This window comes from Sander lucioperca, chromosome 3, assembly GCF_008315115.2.
Source record: "Sander lucioperca isolate FBNREF2018 chromosome 3, SLUC_FBN_1.2, whole genome shotgun sequence".
Classification (NCBI taxonomy): Eukaryota; Metazoa; Chordata; class Actinopteri; order Perciformes; family Percidae; genus Sander; species Sander lucioperca.
In genome coordinates, this window is record NC_050175.1 from 36,420,775 (window position 1) to 36,441,867 (window position 21,093).

Here is a 21,093-nt window from a genome sequence, read left to right on the forward strand (position 1 = left end):
CTCATGGGGGTGACAGAAACTACACACAATAGCTTTAAATAAAAATTGGTGCCATTTCACATACGTGCCCTCAAAAAGGCAAACCCATCTCTGTCATGTTTTTATTTTTCTTTGTGAAATAGTGTGGGCTGGTAGTAGCTCAGTCTGTAGGGAATCAGAGGGTCCCCGTACGGACCAATAATACGGAAATGTGCCGGTTCACCTTCTGGGCACTACCAAAGTGCCCTTGAGCAAGGCATCGAAACCTCAACTCTTTGGGCGCTCCTCCAAGGAGCAGCCCCCTCACTCTCTGTAAGAACCAATAATACGGAGGTGTGCCGGCTCACCTCCTGGGCACTACCAAGGTGCCCTTGAGCAAGGCATCGAACCCTCAAATGCTCGGGTGCTAATAGGTCCTGAGCACGTGTGTAATTCTGTGTAAATCCTGTGTTTAAAGTTGTGTGCAACTGTACTAACAAACCCAAATTGTGAATTTCCCCTTGTGGGATAAATAAAGGCATGTCTTATCTAGTCAGTAGCAAACTAAAACAAAATGATATGATTATTCTACATAAACTACAAACACTATAAAAACTATTCAATTTAATGTAGGCGTGCAAACTCATCAGGGGTGAAAAAGGTGACAAAGTGAAAAAAACTCTCCCTCAACAATCCCAGTGGGTGCTGTGTACAATTCCCAAATTTCAGTTTATACAAGACGTTAAAATAAACATGAGCTCCTCTTGAATACACAAACGCGACGTGTCAACTTGCCATCGCAGCGTATTTTAAAGTGCTCATATTATGCTCATTTTCAGGTTCATAATTGTATTTAGAGGTTGTACCAGAATAGGTTTACATGGTTTCATTTTCAAAAAACACCATATTGTTGTTGTACTGCACATTGCTGCAGCTCCTCTTTTCACCCTGTGTGTTGAGCTCTCTGTTTTAGCTACAGAGTGAGACCTCTCACTGCTGTTCCATCTTTGTTGGGAGTCGCACATGCTCAGTAGCTAGGTAAGGACTACTAGCCAGTCAGAAGCAGAGTATGAGGGCGTGCCCTGACAGTACCTGGGTAAGGACTACTAGCCAGTCAGAAGCAGAGTATGAGGGTGTGCCCTGACAGTACCTGGGTAAGGACTACTAGCCAGTCAGAAGCAGAGTATGAGGGTGTGCCCTGACAGTAGCTAGGTAAGGACTACTAGCCAGTCAGAAGCAGAGTATGAGGGTGTGCCCTGACAGTACCTAGGTAAGGACTACTAGCCAGTCAGAAGCAGAGTATGAGGGCGTGCCACGCTAGCAGCTAGGCGAGCATTATAACGTGTGTTCCAAAGTGACCACGTTTGTCTCTGAAGTAAAGGCTGGACTACAATAGAGCTGTTTGGAGCAGTTTGTGAACAGTGTTTTCTGTTGGAGATGGTAAGTCCCTTTGGGGAGGACTTTAGGCTTTTTCACTTTGTAAACCTATAACGTGCACAAAAAACATATATAACACAATAAAGGAAAGGGAAAAAGCCAAAAAGCATAATATGAGCACTTTAAGCATCGAGCATGTTATAGATAATATCAGTGCTCGTGTTCAGATTGCCTAATGAAGTGATAAGAATCACTGTGCAGTCAAGTGGCCACAGTCTGCTGAACTGTGTCGAGGCCGAAGGCATCCTGCTGACATAAATGGTTGGGGAGTACAAGCATGAATGTCACTCGAAACACTGAGTTTATAATTATTTGATCGGCACTGCTAGCATCTATTTAAGCGTCTCTAATGACGAACTGGCTCATCCTGTTCAGTTGCCAATTAACGCTAATTAGAGGCAGTATGTGACACAATTCAACTTGTGCATTCAAATAATATTATTTTCTTCAACCTGTCAGAACCTTCCCGTAGGATATTAGATAATTAAGTTGGTGATAGAAAGTATTATTGGCTGTTTCTTAAAAGCTGCTACACAAAATCACCACGCTGTTATGAAAATGCTGTTTTTCTGCAGGGAGAAAGCAAATACACTTTACTTGGTTAAATTATCTTTATTTAAACAATATATAGAAATAGGACCACTGGTGTAAGCATACAGTAACGTGGAGCAGTGTGGATACTCACACTTCAATGCAACCCTGTTCACCTTCAACGGAAACCGGAAAAAGAAATCACACATCACGGCAGCACTTTACCCTCAAACACATCACAACTTTACGCACTTTATCAAACTGTGTTCAAAGGGATTTTTTTTAAATTGTGGCACTCTTATATTTTCATCATTGTGTGGTTCTCAGTGTTTTTTTTAAATCCGTGAAGTTAAATAAAGAAATTAAAATAAGAGCAGTAAGCTCTAGTACTTCTGTGTACAGTATAACAGGTACTGTAGTTGGCAAAGTATTTAAGAACGCTGAAAACTGTAAAGTACACCTCAACTTCTCCTTAAACATATTGTGATAAAAACTAAAACATTCCTTATGTGTAGCATTGTTTGATTGCAGACACTCAGCATGTTGTCATTTTTAAAGAAAAAAAAAAAGAAAAATAGAATCAAACATGGATGTCACCAAATAACTTCAGCGAGGTCATATCCTGCTCTTTAACGAAAACAAAAGTGTGGGTCATTTAAAATAAGAACGCAATCCGAACCTGTTACAGAAACAATCCTAAAATGCAGGGGTTAATAGGTACAATTAGAAAAAGAAATGTTGATATGTTGACATCTAACAAGTCACTTATGGATGAAAAACGGCAATATCAAAATAAAGTCTGGATTTATAACTCATACTTAGCTATTTTTGTGTTCCTTACTCATATGAACACTAAAGACAAGTCTATCATGTTTAGAAAAAGTTACAGTTACTGTATTGCACCCTGCTGCCAAACTCTAGACCCTGGCAAAGTGACGGGTAATCAGAACTGTGAAAAGACAAGTTAGTGGTTGTTTCGCTTGTAACTCAGCAGTGGGAATCTAAACAAACCAAAAAGCGATAAAGTCAGGTTTTTAAACTATGTTTTGGACTGCACCCAGTTACACTAGTGAAATCCCCAGAACAAAACCTGCCACAACAGGAAGGAACAAAGGGGCAAATATATACACGCTACTCCTAATATGATGGCAAAACTATTTTGTTGGGACAAATAATCACATCAAAATAATGCAATACATTATCCTACAATACTAAGGTAGCATTTTATCCTTCCTTTGTTTCTAACTCTTAAAACTGCTTTGCCTTTAGACAGTTGATCTTTTTGCCAGTTTATGGCTGCTTGACTTTTAAATGGTGGCACATGCTCCAACTCCATGCACTTTGTTAAACTGTTCGCTTTCTATAAAACTTAAAAATGTAGCCAGTACAGTATTAAGATTCTTTTTTTTGTTGTTGTTTTGGTGATTTATTCCAGATATTTGCCTAACAATGTGCCACCTGTATTATAATACCAAAGTATTGTGGAAAACGCATCCTGATAGTTTTGCTCTGTGTCACTCAATGATTAGCCTAGTTATGAGGTTCAGCTGCATTACAGTCTGGTCCCGACACGGTCATAAATTCCATCAGTAGCTCCATTCAGTAAATGTCACATGTCCATGCTTGCAACAGGCCTCACAGCAGGGCAAACGTCACAAATTCTCTGCTCTAAGAAGAACCATCTTCCAGCTGCTCGTCCTGAAATGGGTAGCTGAGCGCGGGAGGAAAGCCCTGACTCCGAGGCTGTTCGTCCAACAGCATCAAATCCTCCACGTCTTTCCCTTTGTACCTCCGTCTGCAGATCTTTACTGTCACTTTTCGTCCCTGAAAGACTTTGAGGGCCTCTTTGGAAGCCATGGCTTTGGCAGCGGACTCATCACGCCCATATCCAGTCCCCATGTAAACTGTCTGACAGCGAATCTCACACACGTGGCCTTCCTTCTGTGTGCGTCCTGCGGGGAGGCCAGCGATGTCCTTCAGTGGCACAAACACACAGGTCAGGGTCTCTTTACAGGACTCTGCACAGCTACGAAGTATTTCAAAATGGTCCAAGTTTGGACCGAAGCCCCCTGCCGACACTAACTTCCAGGCCACCGCCTTGTAGAGGCGGTTGAAGAAGGGCTGGTGCTCTGCTGGAGCCTGTGGAAGAGGTCCTGATTTCTGCCTCCCCACAGGTCGACTGTCAAGCTCATTAGGTCCGCATTTGGCTCTTTTGACACAGCCGTCAGCATCAACCTCTGCAAAAAAGAAAAATTGAATAGGGAAACAGACTCGTCAGGGTGTACTAACTAAGAGAGTGTGAACCTAAATGTTATTACTATGTACTGTATGTTGTCCTTCATAATATGCACTTTTGTAATGCTATGAATCATTAGGAATGAGCGATATGGAAAAAAAAACAAAAACTAATATTACAATATTTTAAACCAAACACAAAACATCTGTAACATTACATTTTGTGGAAGACTATTTCTGCTTTCATTTGTTGTTGAGACTCTGTCAGAAGAGTTTGCTCAACCCTATTGTGATTTTTTAAGACCATAGCGTGTGGTGATGCTAGATTGCATCGTGTTGAAAGGGGCTTTTAATATTTTGTCCACCCACATATACACAGTAAATGGGAAAACAAAATATCAGAAACACATTTTAAGACAATGTAATCTGTCACTTTATCTGTTTATGTATGTCACTGTGTATTCCCAACAAGCTACAATTATTAAGTAATAGTAGTGCAAACATTGAGTGGCAAATTTTCATCTTGTGTCCACCTGAACTGTCCCTGGTTAATCAACAGATTTCCGCCACATCATACATTGTAGCTGTGAAAGTAAATACAGCAGTCAGCTTTCTTAAGTGTGTATTGCATTACCAGCTGTGGCACTCCGCTTTCCTCTGGCCAGGATACCATCTTTTGTCGTTTTGTGAACTGGGGCATCTACGACAACTATGCCCTCACCCATCTCCTTGATCTTGTCCATTACAGCCTGTGGATAGCTGAGGGATGGAGAGAATAAAGACAAGTGGAGTCCTCATCTGCATGCCTTGATATTTGCTTTCTGGAGTTTATCTTTCTGCTCGGTCAGTGTGTCTTACCTGCAGCCGAGGAAAACGTGATTGGCCCAGACCATGGACAGAGAGAGCAGCCTGTCCAGACTGCTGCTGGGGACTCCGGGCTCCACTGTGGGGAAAGCCTCCATGTTTCTCAGGATGAACTCTCTCCGAGCATCCCACTGTTTGTTGCTCTCACAGTAGGTCCTGAAAGTTTCGACCCATTGGGCCAGCTGTGGGTTCTGGCCCAGATACTCTGCAACGATGTCCTCTTTGCTCCTCTCCTCTGCCATCCCTGCAATAACAAACACTGCATATAAGATGCATAGAACACCGTCACTTGCTCATGTATTTGTGTGGTACCTAAGTTAATACAGCTAGCTTGAAGCTGGCTAACTGTTCTAATTGAACCCAACAAGTTTGTAAAAGACTTGATAAATCGGTGTACCTACTATGTATTGCTTCTAGACCGCATACAGCTGGTGTTGTGTTGCTAACTTGTTTGGTAACGTTAGTAGGCTAATGAAGCTAACCAGTTGTTTTCTAGAGTGCCACTGACAAACTGACTTTAGCAACTAACGGCAAGTTAAGCCAAACGGCTGGCCAAGTAACGCTAATGTTAAGTTACTAGAAGACACGCTGATATTTACAACATGAACATGCTATCAAGCTTGACAATAATGCACATAACATGCTATAACGTGACATAGCTTGTACCGGTAGTATGGAGTAATCATTTTAACTACGACATACCAGCTCCTTCCGTTGCGAGGTGTTGCTAGCTAGCTACATGACCAAGTGATGACGCAAGACGGACTACGCTGCTTTTTTTGCGGAAGGAACTACATTTCCCAGAAGCGCAGTGCTAGCCACAGGTTACAACCATAGACACAACCATAGACAGTATATAAGTATATATATATAAGAGAGGATACAACTAGGCTCACTTTTGTTTACATATCTGACATATGGAATTATCTTAAAGGCACAAAAATAATTCCATTCTGGCAGAGCTCATTTAAGCCCAATTTTACAGTCTATGTTTAAGCCCCGGAGTAACATAGGAGGCTTTGCTATCGTGTCTTAGCGCTGCAAAACCGGATAATATGATTATTATTATTATTAATATATGATAATATATATTATAAAAAATAATAAATAAATAAAATAAATCTCTCTAATGTCTTTTATTTTTTGCTGGATATATGTATGCAAGATTTTAAAGAAACCCTATTTAACTTTCCAACTAGCCAACATTTTCAAGCGAGGGTGGAGCAGAGAGACGGAACGTAGTTTACGTCTTTGCCCCGTGATGCGCTGCGTCGTGACGTAGCCAACCTGCGACAGCTCGGGCGGCAGTTTGTTTTGGTGGCTGAATGAGATGCTCACACCTGCATTTTCAACGTTAATCAACTAAAGCTCGTGAATCGAATTAACATGATTCACGAGCTGCTGCTGGCGTTGAGTGGGTACCCTGGGACGATTTTCACATGGAACAAACGAACAGGTTTGCAGGTAAAACTGAAACGCTGCAGGCAGCTCTCGAAGCAACGCTTCTTGCTAGCTAGCTATAATACTTTTTTTTTTTTTTTTTATCTTTTAAAACATGGTATTTTTTAACAGACGTTGCATATGTCCATCCCAACCGGCCTACCAAGAGCCTGGGTCTGCCGAGGTTTCTCCCTAAAAGGGAGTTTTTCCTCGCCACTGTCGCACTATATGCTTGCTTTTGGGGAAATTACTGGAATTGTTGGGTCTTTGTAAACTATAGAGTGTGGTCTAGACCTACTCTATCTGTGAAGTGTCTCGAGATAACTCCTGTTATGATTTGATACTATAAATAAAATTGAATTGAATATGGAAATGACAGTGTTGTCATTGCTGGCAGTGTAGTTATACATGTATGCTAGTATAAATTATTTTAAGGAGAGGCTGGTTCAGCAATTAGCTAACGTTAGAAGTGATATTTACAAAAATATACAAACAATATATTTGTTCTGTTTTATATATTGAATATATAAACAGTTCCAGGCTAAAAATGCTAGATGTATTGCTAATAACCAAGACTATATGGAAACGAGGAAACATTTAAAGTGAATAGTTGCATTCAATAATTAAGTTCTGTTATATAACATTACATGTAGAAATTTGTAGAGCCTAGAATCGAGTTACAAATAATATTTATAGAGTTCTAAAAGGGTCAAACATATGTATAAATAGCTGACTGTTAACACTCTTCGCACCTTTTTAGCTCTGCTCTTTTTTTGGCCCTGTTTTGGATTTGCACTTTACCACTAACCTTTATTTTATGATCCTTACTGTTTACTTTTGGCATGTTTATATTTGGGTTTTTGCACCTTATTGATTATCTTTATTGTTGATATTGTTTTATTTAGCACTCTATTCATTTGCACTGTTTCCTACGTACTGCACAACTGCTGCACAACAATTGCCCTCGCCTCGAAATTAATAAAGTTTTATACATACACAATGTGGAGCCTCCAGTTCACCTAACCTGCATTTTTGGACTGTGGGAGGAAAGCAAAGGTGGGAGAACATGCAAACGTCACACAAAAGTGAGGTGACAGTCAGACAGTGTTAACCACTGCACTGCTGTGCCACACTGTTTACTAAAGCATCATCATCACTAAATAACTTGCGCAACTATTTAGTGAACTTTCAGTAGTTTCTTCCTTGATCCTTCCAGCATGCAAGGATGGGCTACAATCTTGCACAAGAGATCATTTTGCTTGCAAGGAACAGAACTGTTGATATGTTGATTCACAGCAAGTTAGACCAGTTGATTCACGGGCAAGCCTCACTTTAACAGTGGTGTAACACAGGCATTCTACAGTGTTAAACTTGACTAGTCTATATGCTGAGGAACAAAAGTTTTTTGCCTTGTGCACCACAGTTCCCTTTGTGTATTGGATGCCTGACAGTGTTTCTTTTTGAACATGAAAAGTGCAACTTTGTTCCACCCACAGGTGTCCCAGGACCTTCCCTTCCTTCACCCCAGTGAGTCCAGTGTCCTCAACCGGCTCTCTAAACTGGGCTCAGATTACATGCGCTTTACAGAGTTCATAGAACAACACACAGGCCATGTGCATCAACAAGTGAGTAAAGTCCCTCGATGCCATATAACATCATTTTAGATTTTTAGCTTTTAGCTACACATTTCAATTCTAAAATTGAACTTTAGAGAGTCACCTTTTAGTATGAATACAAACTTTTTAGTTAATGTAATACAAAATATGTTCAGTTGTATCTCCACTGTTGACATTTGGCTGCATCTATAGAGTGGTTTCAGGAAGATACACAGACGTTCAGTTTGTTAAAGAGTACTTTAGCTTTCCCTGTCTAAGACAGGGTTACTCTGTTCATAAAATGGATAAGTCATGCTTCCTGGATTTTTCTCACCAATTGTTTCTTCAGGAACATCATACGAACCAGCCTAACCAGACGGGACTTCATGGAATTTACTTGCGGGCTTTCTGCACAGGGCTGGACTCGATACTGCAGCCGTACAGACAGGCCCTGCTGGACCTCGAACAAGAGGTAAAATAATGACACAGCCAACAAGAATAAATGGAGAAGCATCATGGGACAGGGTGCTCTTTTAACGTGTGTGTGTGTGTGTGTGTGTGTGTGTGTGTAGTTTCTTGGAGATCCACATCTGACAATATCTCATGTGAATTACAAGCTCGATCAGGTAAAGCATGAATTAAACTTCTAAAGAGATCACTTTAAAGACATTTTTCCATTGAAAATATACTGAAGACACTCACAGTGGAAAGTCTTTCTGAATTTAAACATATGTTTGTCTAACACTGTACTTTTTCTTTAAGTTCCAGTTGCTGTTTCCTTCTGTGATGGTGGTTGTAGAGTCAATAAAATCACAGAAGGTAAGGATTGTTTATCGAAGTTGTTCACCAGCAAATGTAAGTTCAGGGCGGCGTACAGTGCTGCCCATGTTGCACATGATTAGAGGATCAGAATCATATTTATTACCAAAGTAAGTTTTCTCTTGCAAGAAATTAGCCTGGGTGTAAGCGGACACATTGGTCAAAAAAGGCTGCGACAGGTCTCCACTTCACAAGAAAGCCCAAATAATAAATTGAGCAAAAATGATGGGAACGTCTGTAACCGCAGGGACCCTGGTTAAGGTGAAGAAAGTGAGAAAACACAAAATTCTTCTTAGGTGGAAAGCAGCAATGAGATGCCATCATGTGTCAGTTACTGCTGATTAATTAATTATGTCATCTTGTCACATCCTCTTGACTATATTCACATGAAGGTAGCCGATGAAAACTAACAGTGATTTTAACACATTTTATTTTGCAAAAATTGCCAAAATTTGCTAAAACTTGCTCAACAACTTGCTCAGCAACTTGCAAACACAAGTATTGTTTTAGGGTGAAACTCCCTTCTGAGTACATTTTATGCAAACTAAATGAACAAAGAGACCACCAAAACATCACATAAAAGCTAGGGTGGCACTGTGGGAGCTTCTGAAAGAAAATTAAATAGAAAACTAGATGTACTGATCTAGAATAACAGATGAGTAGCAGACCTGACTGTTGTGTACTTGTTGTCTGCTGTGCGCTGCTTTAGATCCATGGCTGTCAGATCCTGGAGACGGTGTACAAGCACAGCTGTGGGGGGCTTCCTCCTGTACGCATGGCCTTGGAAAAGTAAGTCCCTTTGGGAAAGTCCTTAATGCAAGTTTCAAAGTGGTGTTTACATTATCGAGGTGAGCTATGTACTTAATACAAAGCAATATGTTCTCCTGTAATCCTTAAGTGATATAGAGACTCCAAGTAACCCTGTTTCAATAGATGTTGGGTGAAGGGTTTTTAAATACTTTGTTTTTGTTTGATTATTAATATTGTTTATTATTAATATATTTATTTTGAACATGTTAAAAAAGAAAAGATAAATAGGACATGTACTTTTCAGTACAAGCAAACATACTTAGCAAACATATCTTTCAAAATGATTGTAAATGATTCAAATGAGGATTTCCATGTTCAAAAAGGAGTAGGAAGAAAAAACATTTCTGGCCTAACCCCTTTTTCTACTTTAGTTATATACAACAATTTAATTCTTCACTTATTTATACATGTATACCTGCACATATACATGCATATATACCTACTTACAGGCAAATACACATGCATACCCATATACACATTATATATTCTCTTTTTCTTTTCCTGCAAACACCTACTTGTGTCAGTGGTAGGCCTGCACGATTCGGGGAAAAATATGAATCACGATTTTTTAGCTTAGAATTGATATCACGATTCTCTGCCACGATTGTTTTCTCACGGAGTGTAATGTTTATTTCACACATGAACCATGACAAAACAAAACAAATTGGCAGTACCAAACATAGATATTTTTATTTTGGCACCTATAGCACATTACGCATCACCACACGCCTGTAAACATAGAGGCTTCAATGAATGAAGAAAATAAAGTACATACTGACCATTTAAGTACAGTAGGCTACCAAAAATAGTGACATATAACACATTGAACTAAATATGGCCCGGATACAGGCTCTTACTGAATTTCTTAAACATATTTTAACATAATTAAAACATGCCAATGTCAAATGCTTTCAATAAATTAATTGAAGGAGAAAAAAAAAGAATCAGTCATTAAAAAAATGAAATCGCGAACAGGTGGGAATTGAGATTTTATAACGATTTATCGTGCAGGCCTAGTCAGTGTTTCATAATATACAACCCCAAGAACAACACAGTCAGTAGACAATACAATCACAGTCCTACCCAATCAATATATTCATTTTAAAGTCTCTTGAAATTGCTCATTGTGTGTGATTTCATCAATACTAAATGCATACTAATTTACTTAATTTTAAGTTTTCCATTTGGTATGGGGTGCCATGAGGTGCAGGTGTGTCCTTCCTTCACTGCAGGTGCTTTAACAGAGTGGTAGTCCATGGCTATTTTACACTTTATTAAGTTTAGATGTTTGCATGTGTGTTGAAATGACACACTGTTTTATGTCAGCTGTCTATATTAATTTCTTCCTTTATGCCTTCTTCTTTTGAATGTGGTGTCCCAGCTCAAAACCTGTCTGATGAAGTAACTGTTTAGCTCTCCCCATGTCCTTTCAAAGAGATTTTGTCACCACAGCACTTGGCATGACGGCTATAGCTACCCCGTAACACCCTGCAAATAGTTCAAGATAAATGACACAACTTTAAACTAGATTAAGTAAAATAAATGGCCTTCCATTATTATAAGTTATTTTAACGCTACCCATCATATTTCTTATTTTGGAGAGTTATGGGGAGGAATTGGGCAAAGCTCAAATACAGTGTATGATTGATTTCTGCTTTTTTGTAAAACATTTCTTTGCACTGTTTTAAGGGTGTTTGAGCTGCAATGTGCATTGTCATGCACTACAATGCATGTGATAAAGTCCTCTGTATTGTCATATTCTCTGATTTACATTGTTACACTAAGATACAGAACTATTTGTGTGTGTGTCTTTGTGTTGTTGTTTTATACATTCTGCAGGATCCTGGCTGTGTGCCATGGTGTGATGTACAAGCAGCTCGCAGCTTGGATGCTGCACGGATTGCTGCTGGACCAAAGCGAGGAGTTTTTCGTGAAGCAGGGGCCCAGTGCGGGAGGAGCTGCCGCCAACCAGGAGGAGGAGGAGGAGGACCTGGGGCTGGGAGGCTTGAGCGGGAAACAGCTCCGAGAACTCCAGGACCTGGTGAGAACTACAGTCAGACACACGGGCATGGAGATCAGTACGTATTTTTAAACCGAGTTTTTAATAATGTGCTTCTGTGTTGTGGTGCAGAGGCTGATCGAGGAGGAGAACATGCTGGCCCCGTCTCTGCAGCAGTTCTCGCTGCGGACAGAGATGCTTCCTTCTTACATTCCCATCCGAGTGGCTGAGAAGATCCTCTTTGTTGGAGAGTCTGTCCAGATGTTTGAAAACCACAACCACAGCCCATCTAGAGCTGGTAATCTATCGTGCTGTGATCTAAGTGAAATCTTGTACTAGCACACTCAAATTGTTGTTTATATCACTTAGAACAGAGTTTTTAAATCTTATTACTCAAAGGTCTTTTGTATTGATACAGGTAGCAGAAATTCGTTACCGGTACTAGAGCTGAAGATCTTTACCCGAACCCCCGTCGGGTTCTGGGCTCCGGAGGACTTATTTTATTTCTTTGTTCCAACTTCCAAATGGCCTATAGCCTAGTCAAGTCCTAGTCATGAATAAATTATGTTAAAAAATGTATAAATGACTTACTTGACAAAAAGCGTTGCGCACATTTGAATAATGTCGGGCTGTAAACGGGTTCAGGCTTTTAAAAAGCTGTCAATCAAAATGTACTTGTCGGGCTCGGGCTGAACTTTTAAGGCCTGATTACAGCTCTAACCGGTACCCAAAGGTACTTTTTCCTGTATCTATTTTCTCGATCTACTTTCTCTCTAACAAAAAAAGATTTAAGTTCGAAAAAATAAGCCAATCCAATGTGTCCGATTTTACATTTTGTTATTTATTTTGAACATTTGACACACCACACAAAATAAGACCCGCCCCCAACTCCCTCTCCTCTCCCAAACCCGTCTCTACAACCTTCAGCCTTTCAGTCTGGCACCAGAGCATAAAGAACACTGATGTGCATCTCTCAGAGGAAGTGCCGTCACACCGCTACCGCATATTCAACAATTTATTGATCTATAGAACATTTATTTAAAAATAGAAAATGTTCCACTTCATAACATATTGTCAACATAACACGAGGTATGGGCTGGGTCCTGATTGACTTTCCGTTTAGGTGGAATGCGGACCTTGGTCCGGACTTTGAGAAGCCCTGACTTAAATTATACAACGCATTATTGTTTTGTTATTTTAGGCTCCATACTGAAGCACCAGGAGGACATGTTTGCTGCCGAGCTGCACAGACTCAAACAGCAGCCTCTTTTCAGCCTGGTGGATTTTGAAAATTTGATTGATCGCATCAGGAGCACAGTGGCAGAGGTGAGCTCATACAGTTCTGCATTATTTTAATCTTTTAACCAAAAAAACATTCACATAAGTTACCACGCGCTCAAGGTGAGAACATTAAATACCGTCTCACTGACTTGCAGCATCTTTGGACATTAATGGTGGAGGAGTCAGATCTGCTGGAACAGCTCAAGGTTTGTATTAATCACACTCTGTTCTGGGTCATAAATCTGTGCAAAATGAACAGTGTTGACGTCTGTATTCTCCTCCAGATTATTAAGGACTTCTACTTGCTGGGTCGTGGCGAGCTCTACCAGGTTTTTATTGACCTCGCGCAGCACATGCTGAAGACGCCTCCAACAGCCGTCACTGAGCATGGTACATTTGAATATGCAAACCGTTGCAAGTATTTTTATTGTTTTAGAGAAGGTCCAATATACAGTGCAACATTACATTGTCAATTATAACAAGACATAATTCTATTAGCCCCATCCCACCCACAACAAACCCTTGTGCCGAGGAAAGGAGGACAGCTAAAGAAACAAATAAAAGAAAGAAAAAAAACATACTTCTATTACTCATGATGGCAAATAGTGTAATCATTGTGCTTTACAATTCTTAGCAGCTATTAAGAGGGAAGTGTAGTAAGTCTTTCAAAGTAAGCCAGTAAAGGGTCCCATTTTTTTTTTTTTTTGTAGAATTTTGTGGTTGATCCTCTTAGAAAGTATTTGATTTTTTTCTATTTTAGAAACATAACATCAGAAAGCCATGTGGAGGCTTTTGGTGGTGTAGATGATTTCCATTCCATAAGTATTCTCTGTCGTGCTATTAAGGTTGCAAAAAGATCTGTCGTTTTTTTTTGTGGTTTTCCTTTATTGTTCAGTAGTTAAATTGCACCGAATGCAGAGGTGTCAAAAGTATTCACATTCATTACTCAGGTAGAAGTATAGATACTAGGGTTTAAAAAGACTTCTGTAGAAGTTGAAGTATCAACTCAAGCTTTTTACTCAAGTAAAAGTGTAAGTGTAGTTTTCAAAACTACTTAAAGTATAAAAGTAAAAGTAATGTAAGGGGGAAAAAAATGCCATTAAGGACAAAAGCTTAGGCCACGCCACAGGGGCCTTTTATAGTGCACTACCAAAACATGTTCTAAAGGCCATAATGACTATGTTATATTAAAATGTTAATGTTGAAAAATTTGGGATGCACCTGTTTCAGCCGCATTTATGCCCATTGAAAATGAACGCATTTTTGTATAATGCAAATATATTAAAGAACCGTATACGTGTACTACCAAACTACTGAGCCTTAACATGTGTTTCTTGGAGCGGAAGATATGATGACTAGTTGCCTCTAACTATTGTAATGGTGCAAAAAGTCAAACTTCAGAGGCATGTTATCATTAGCCTTTATTGGAATGTAAATGTACATCCAAGCTTAGCTGCAGGAATCTGTGAGGGCAACGGATGTAAGATAACAAAACTGTACAAGAAAATGGCTGTACCCAGGGCAGGCTTAGTAACAATTACCCTTGTATGGTTGTCTATATAGGAGTAACGAGGCTATTTTTAAAATGTAAGGAGTAGAAAGTACAGATAATTGCGTGAAAATGTAAGGAGTAGAAGTAAAAAGTCTGCTGTAAAATACTGACTCCTTTAAAGTATAGATACCCAAAAATTTCTACTTAAGTAAGGTAACGAAGTATTTGTACTTTTACTTGACACCTCTGACCGAATGCTTGTGTAGTTGCTACTGCTCCAACATTCCCACCTGTAACTGCCGGCCCCTTAATGTTGAGAAACCTACATGTGAACAAGCAATGGAGGCGAAGCGGAGGGGGCAAGTGTGCAGGGGCCAGATTGGGTTTGATTTTTATTGTACAGCAGCAGATACCAACTGCAACGTTTCAGCACCGGCCTGCATCACGGCTGCAGGCGTCTCGCACAGCAGTTTTCATTTCATAAAATGCAGTTACAGTCAGGACTCGTTAACTATTTCTGGTGACAGAGCTTTGTGTATTTTAATGTGACGTGTCTTCTGTTCCATAGATGTGAACGTGGCCTTTCAGCAGGCGGCTCATAAGGTGCTCCTGGACGACGACAACCTCCTGCCTCTGCTGCACCTCACTGTAGACTACCAGGGCAAAGACAAAGGTGTGCTGCTGACCCAGGCTTACTGTATATGTTCATTATAGAAATCTGTGTAGGACACTGAAGGAAAAAAAAACACCTGGGTGATGTGTTCACAGAAATGAATACAAATGGAAACCTTTTTCTCTTAAGATGATGCTCTTGTTTATTAGTTGTTTAGCGCCATCCAGTGGTTTTATGATAAAACAGTTACAAAATGAATAGTTAGCACTTGAAAGACATTATGTAATTATTTGCAGCCCTAGTTCTAACATATCACACACTATGTTGTAGCTTATGTTCTCAACTGAAATGAGTTTGTATTAAAACAAATGTAACAGATTAATCATTACAGAAACCAACCAAAGCCTTCAGCCTTGCTCACACACACTGTGGACACACTGATTCATCCAGATGGCTCATTCTCCCTATCTCTGTGATTGAATGCAGTTAAAGGCAGGGTTGGTGACTATTTCCAATATACACTTTTTATATACTGTTTGAAATGGTCTTTACACCCTGACAGCAACAAAAAACGTATGGGCTCTAAAAAAAAGGAGCGACAAAGATCCGTCATCTGTAGCTGCTGTATCCTGTAAGAAGGCCCACCAATCACTGCTGCTCTGAAGCAGTGGCGCTCTGGAAGGGGTTAGACGGAGCCCCGAGGAGATGCTACTTTTAAATCTTGCTGGCTTTTCAACATAATCAACCCTGCCTTTAATGGTTACTGTGTCTGGCTGTTTTTTTTTGTTGTTGTTTTTTTTATAGAGGCGACCGGCTCCAGAGATGGAGCCACTCCTCCACAAGACACCTCCCCTCGTGAGGTCCCTCCCACAGGTTGGGCAGCTCTCGGTCTCACCTACAAGGTTCAGTGGCCGCTGCACATCCTCTTCACTCCCGCCATCTTGGAGAAGTGCGTACTCATTTGGCTCCCTATTATTGTGTGAATGCTAATTCAGTTAGATTCCCAGACTGGGCCGGCCCTTTTTTTTGTGGCGTTTTCATATTCTTCCAGACTTTCTTTGACATACTATCACTTTTTCGACATACTATAACTATTTTTGACATACTGTACTATGCCTTTTTTCATCACTTTTGACCTACTATACTATGAATTTTTTTGATATACTTTACTGACCTTTTTATGACTTTTTTTCTTTTACTATACCATGACTTTTTTTATCACTTTTTGTCAACATGCTATACTATGACTTTTTAATGCCTTTTTTCGACATACTTTAGTTTTCATGTTCTTCCAGACTTTCTTTGACATACTATCACTTTTTTCGACATACTATGACTATTTTTGACATACTATACCATGACTTTTTAATCACTTATTTTGATATACTATAAATTTTTTCGAAATACTATACTATGATTTTTTTTTAACATTCTATATTATGAATTTTTCAACATACTATACACTGACTTTTTTATCACTTTTTGTCGACATACTATACTATGACTTTTTAATGCCTTTTTTCGACATACTATACCATGACTGTTTTCAACATTACATATTTCGTGGCTCAGTTGCCAGCAACGCTCCAACTAGCACCAGCAATTAGGCAATGCAGACACTGACCCAGGTTCGATTCCTACTCAAGGCCGGCCCTTTTTTGTGGAGTTTGCATGTTCTTCCAGACTTTCTTTGACATACTATCACTGTTTTCGATATACTATGACTTTTTCAACATACTATATTCTTTAGTATTTTTTTTTTTTTTTACATACTATACTATGACTTTTTATGACGTTTTTACCATTTTTTCGACATACTATACTCTGACTTTTTTTATCACTTTTTCAATATACTATCACTTTTTTCGACATATTTTATATATTTTATTTTATGTTTATTTATTAAACGTAATATATTCCACTTTTGTTTAATACAATATTTGAATCATTCAACATTTCAATGAAATTCATACTAATTAAAACCATTCCCACTTTTCCAACTATTCTCACTACTTCACCTTCTTACGCAATTATGCCAGCAATCCAGTTTAGCTTTTCAGCATTCACAAGCTTTTTCTGCAGGAAATGCATTTTCTGGTTTAACTATCGGTTTCTACTGAGTACAGCTGGTGAGCATCCTCTCCTCTCTGTGGTCAGGTACAACGTTGTGTTCAGGTACCTGCTGAGTGTGCGGCGGGTGCAGTCGCAGCTGCAGCACTGCTGGGCTCTCCAGATGCAGAGGAAACACCTCAAGTCCAGCCAGACAGACGCTGTTAAGTGGCGACTACGCAACCACATGGCGTTCCTGATCGACAACCTGCAGTACTACTTGCAGGTAATAATTCAGTGAAAGAGGCACCGCGAGCCAGATGTATAAACAATATGTATTCATGCACCTTTAGCACATGCAAACCGGTATTTACCAAAACAGATTGTGCGGTAAGATATTCTGCACATACTATAAACCATGGTCGTCAAGAGAAATCCTCGCCCGACTTTTAAGATAAATCGCTTAATTAAAACAGGCAGAATGTCGTTTAAAGGTCCAGTGTGTAACGTGTTTAGTTGTTCATTATCAAAATCTGTGTTGCCCGTTCACAAACTTGTCCTTTTTCATGAATATTTACCTCCACCATCAATTCCAAGTATTCCTTTTGGCTTGAAATTTAACATTTGCATTCACATCAACAGGGGTAGACGCTCCATATTCATGCACCATCTTGAAATACGTTAGCCGGTAAGGGACATACAGGACATACTGCTCCGTCTTTCGCGTTTTCGCTGTCACGTGATAAACTCACAGATGCTGCTAATGCTGCTAATGGGTATCGTAGCTTCCCGGCCCCGGCAAGTTTGAAGAAGGAAACATGGAGGAGCGCACATATTAACCTGTTATTATGTAAACATACCAGACAATAATAGCAATATAGATAACATATAAGCAATATAGATAACATATAATAAAACTTTTAACTTTTGGTTTGTTTTCTATAAATTAAGCAATCATGGTGTGATTATGTGGGAATATAAAATAAGGTGAGAGACAGAATCAAATAATGAAAGTGAAACATTGTTTGTTTTGGTTGGTAACCAATTGTGCTGTGTTTAAAACATCTACTGTAATATGCTTATCAAAATGTATTTTTCTAAATTTTATTATTTCCTGTTAGGGTTTCTTCTCATAGGATTCTTTAAGCACTTTGTAAACTGTATTTTGATACAAGTCATTGTACACTCATTATTGATTACTTTTTCTTAGGTTTGATGATTCATAGGTACATGTGATGCTATACTGACACTGTTGATGCTATAAACAGCTACAGCCTTATGTGATGGTTGGTTGTAGGACGACTGCTCTTATTGGAGAACTTGATCAGTGTTACAAAGACGGTCATTTGTGCTTCTTTGTTGTTCTTTTCATTGACTTAAGGTCTAGATTTGACAACTAATGGTCTACAAGTTTAGAAATTCTTGAGATTTATAAACCGAAACGATACATGTGTACACATACCTTTCTTAAATGTCGTGAAAAAAGTCCTGATGCATTTTTTTATAGTTTTATGCACCTGGCCCCAGACATGGCTTTTAATTCACGCGCAAATCTTAGCGTGTGAACCCGTATGATTGGAGCATTGCATTAGCTGTTTTCTTGTTGGTTGTCTCCAGGTGGACGTGCTGGAGTCTCAGTTCTCTCAGCTGCTTCAGCAGATCAACTCCACCAGAGACTTTGAGAGCATCCGACTGGCCCACGACCACTTCCTCAGCAACCTGCTCGCCCAGTCCTTCATCCTCCTGAAGCCGGTATCAATCACTGAGCCAAATTTTGTTGGAACCTAACTGGCTGCTTAAATTCATCCACTTTTCAGTCTTAATGGAGTCTTAATACATGCTTCTGTCCTCAGGTATTCCACTGTCTGAATGAGATCCTGGAGCTGTGTCAAACCTTCTGCTCACTGGTCAGTCAGAGTGTGACGTCACTGGACGAGAGGGGAACTGCTCAGCTGGATATCCTGGTCAAGGTAGAGTCGCTTAAATCTTCTTATTTGTCGAATGTTGGAACATGTTAAGATATGTGTTGTAACAGAGACACATTCTAATTTCAGGGCTTTAGACGGCAGTCCTCCTTGCTGTTTAAAATCCTTTCGAGTGTGAGGAACCATCAGATAAACTCTGATCTGGCTCAGCTGTTACTGCGACTGGACTACAACAAATACTACACCCAGGCTGGAGGCACTCTGGGCAGGTAGGACACACAATACGACCATGCACCATTATCCTCTCAGCTTAAAAATGTATTTAGGTAACTTCTGTCATTGGCGTGTCTCAAAGCAGAAAACGTCCAGGCGCAGAAAATCCAACATACCTGACACTCTTGAGACAATTCTTGGAATTAATCCAAATATTTCAAATTTCTCTTTTTCAGTATTTAAGAAGAGCGCAAAGGATTCAGATATGGAGACGTTTCCATCTAAGCCAAGAAGAAACTCCCATCAGTCTTGTACTTTGCTCTAAACAAAAATACTATTAGCGTGGCATGCCTGTTAAAATTATCTTTAAAGGGTTAGCTCACCCAAGTTATACAATCCTATTTTCCTCACTCATCTGTTGAGGTATTTAGCCATGCAGATAGTTTTTGATTTACATCCAGAGATATTCACATATGTTCCTCTGAAACTTCTGCCGCCACCTCAATAAAACAGAGGAGGATGGGATTGTGTTTGTGGCGCTCTTGGCACTGAAAAATGACAAAAGAAACCAACAGCAAAGTTTGCTCAGACACAATGACATCACTGTAGACCGATTTGAGTGGGACTATTTCTTTGGTAGGAAGTAGTTCCAGTTACATCTGATCATTGAGGTCTGTGGATTAAACACATAACAAGACAAGCCTAGTTTGATTGAGCCTCACAAACTCAAGCTTCCATAATATTCAACAATTACAGCGTGGTTTAAGAACTGTTTATTTTATTTACGCAATAGTTTAACATTTTAGGAAATCTGCATCCAGATGTAAAGCATTATACCACTCTCATCTGTTTAAATAAGACGCTACAGAGGTAAAAAAACACCTTTTGACTTGTTTCCACTCTTCATGCTAAGCTAAGCGTCTCCTGGTTGTAGATTTAGTTTTAGCATCAAACATGATGCTTTCGATTTTTTTTTTAACCTAACTCTCGGCAAGAAAGTGAATAAGCGGATTTCTCAAAATGTTGAACTATTCCTTTAAAGTACTGTAGTAGTTTCCCACGATACATTTACTTAGTTCAGACTTTAAACCTTCTTTATAACAGAAATACTTAAACATACCTCAGGACATTGTTTCTGCAAAGACGAGCTGTTGAATGTTTAAATGTCATTTTTCAAGGCTGTGAACTTTACAAAGTTACGTTCACTTCCACAGTATAGGGCTGGAAGCAGAAACCTCAGAGACAGATCCCAAAACTTAGCACGTACACCTGACACTGTCTAGATTAGGTGGGAAATGTGATTTGTGTTTTGGGTGATCCGACCCTTTGGCTAATTGTCCTTGTATAAACTGTAAATATTGAAAACCTTGTTACTTGTACGGTTTTTTTTCTGTAGAGAAAATGAATTTAAACCCGTTAAAATGAAACGAGGGTCACAATTTATTATCCCATAAAAACAGACAGGATAACGTTATATACAGAAAAGGCATGCAACAGAATTAATGCTGAACATTTAACATGGTCGAAGGCATTTTGCACATGTGGAGTCAGATTATGAGGAGGAGGTGGAGGAGGAGTAGTCGTGGCGATACTGAGGCTTGCTATGGAAACCCAGGCGCTCCCCACGGATGACGCTCTGGATCAGCCACTCAGGAGACACCAGCGGGACTTCCTGCGACGTCACGTTTTTCTCTACCAATGGCGGACAGGCACGGTCTGTCACCACAACATCATACTTGCCCGCAGGAATGTCTGCAGATGGAGGGGAGAAAAAAAACTGTCAATAACAGAGTTCCAGCATAATATTTATTATAATTTGGACGTCATGTGGT

General features: G+C 39.6%; 3 protein-coding genes across 22 annotated transcripts in view; 1 reads left to right on the forward strand and 2 right to left on the reverse strand.

The window, feature by feature from the left end:
* Positions 1-1,994: 1,994 nt before the first annotated feature.
* On the reverse strand, positions 1,995-5,809 carry LOC116067294 (CDKN2A interacting protein). 4 transcript variants are annotated; one of them, XM_031323704.2, is made up of 4 exons: positions 5,728-5,809; positions 5,020-5,269; positions 4,796-4,920; positions 1,995-4,163 (listed from the first exon to the last, which is right to left on the reverse strand). In XM_031323704.2, the coding sequence occupies exons 2-4, from the start codon at positions 5,265-5,267 to the stop codon at positions 3,595-3,597; spliced, it is 942 nt and encodes a 313-aa protein (XP_031179564.1). In that variant the 5' UTR covers positions 5,268-5,269; positions 5,728-5,809; the 3' UTR covers positions 1,995-3,594. The 4 variants fall into 4 exon arrangements, with proteins under 4 accessions (XP_031179564.1, XP_031179567.1, XP_031179565.1 ...); XM_031323707.2 differs by having other exon boundaries at positions 5,692-5,768; XM_031323705.2 differs by lacking the exon at positions 5,728-5,809 and adding an exon at positions 5,427-5,685.
* Positions 5,810-6,282: 473 nt separating this feature from the next.
* On the forward strand, positions 6,283-21,038 carry tubgcp4 (tubulin, gamma complex associated protein 4). Its single transcript, XM_031323680.2, has 18 exons — positions 6,283-6,489; positions 7,962-8,090; positions 8,410-8,532; positions 8,633-8,686; positions 8,823-8,879; positions 9,589-9,668; positions 11,529-11,730; positions 11,821-11,986; positions 12,890-13,014; positions 13,125-13,175; positions 13,254-13,359; positions 15,030-15,134; positions 15,879-16,023; positions 17,232-17,409; positions 18,741-18,875; positions 18,977-19,093; positions 19,178-19,317; positions 19,498-21,038. Exons 1-18 carry the CDS (start codon positions 6,412-6,414, stop codon positions 19,502-19,504), a joined length of 1,998 nt encoding a protein of 665 aa, XP_031179540.1. The 5' UTR covers positions 6,283-6,411; the 3' UTR covers positions 19,505-21,038.
* Positions 20,678-21,093, reverse strand: part of tp53bp1 (tumor protein p53 binding protein, 1) — a 32,600-nt gene continuing 32,184 nt past the window's right edge. For all 17 annotated transcript variants that reach the window (XM_035999658.1, XM_031323643.2, XM_035999660.1 and 14 more), the window contains one exon: positions 20,678-21,013. In XM_035999658.1, coding sequence (XP_035855551.1) covers positions 20,814-21,013 — 200 coding nt within the window. In that variant the 3' untranslated portion in view covers positions 20,678-20,813. The remainder of the gene's footprint in view (positions 21,014-21,093) is intronic.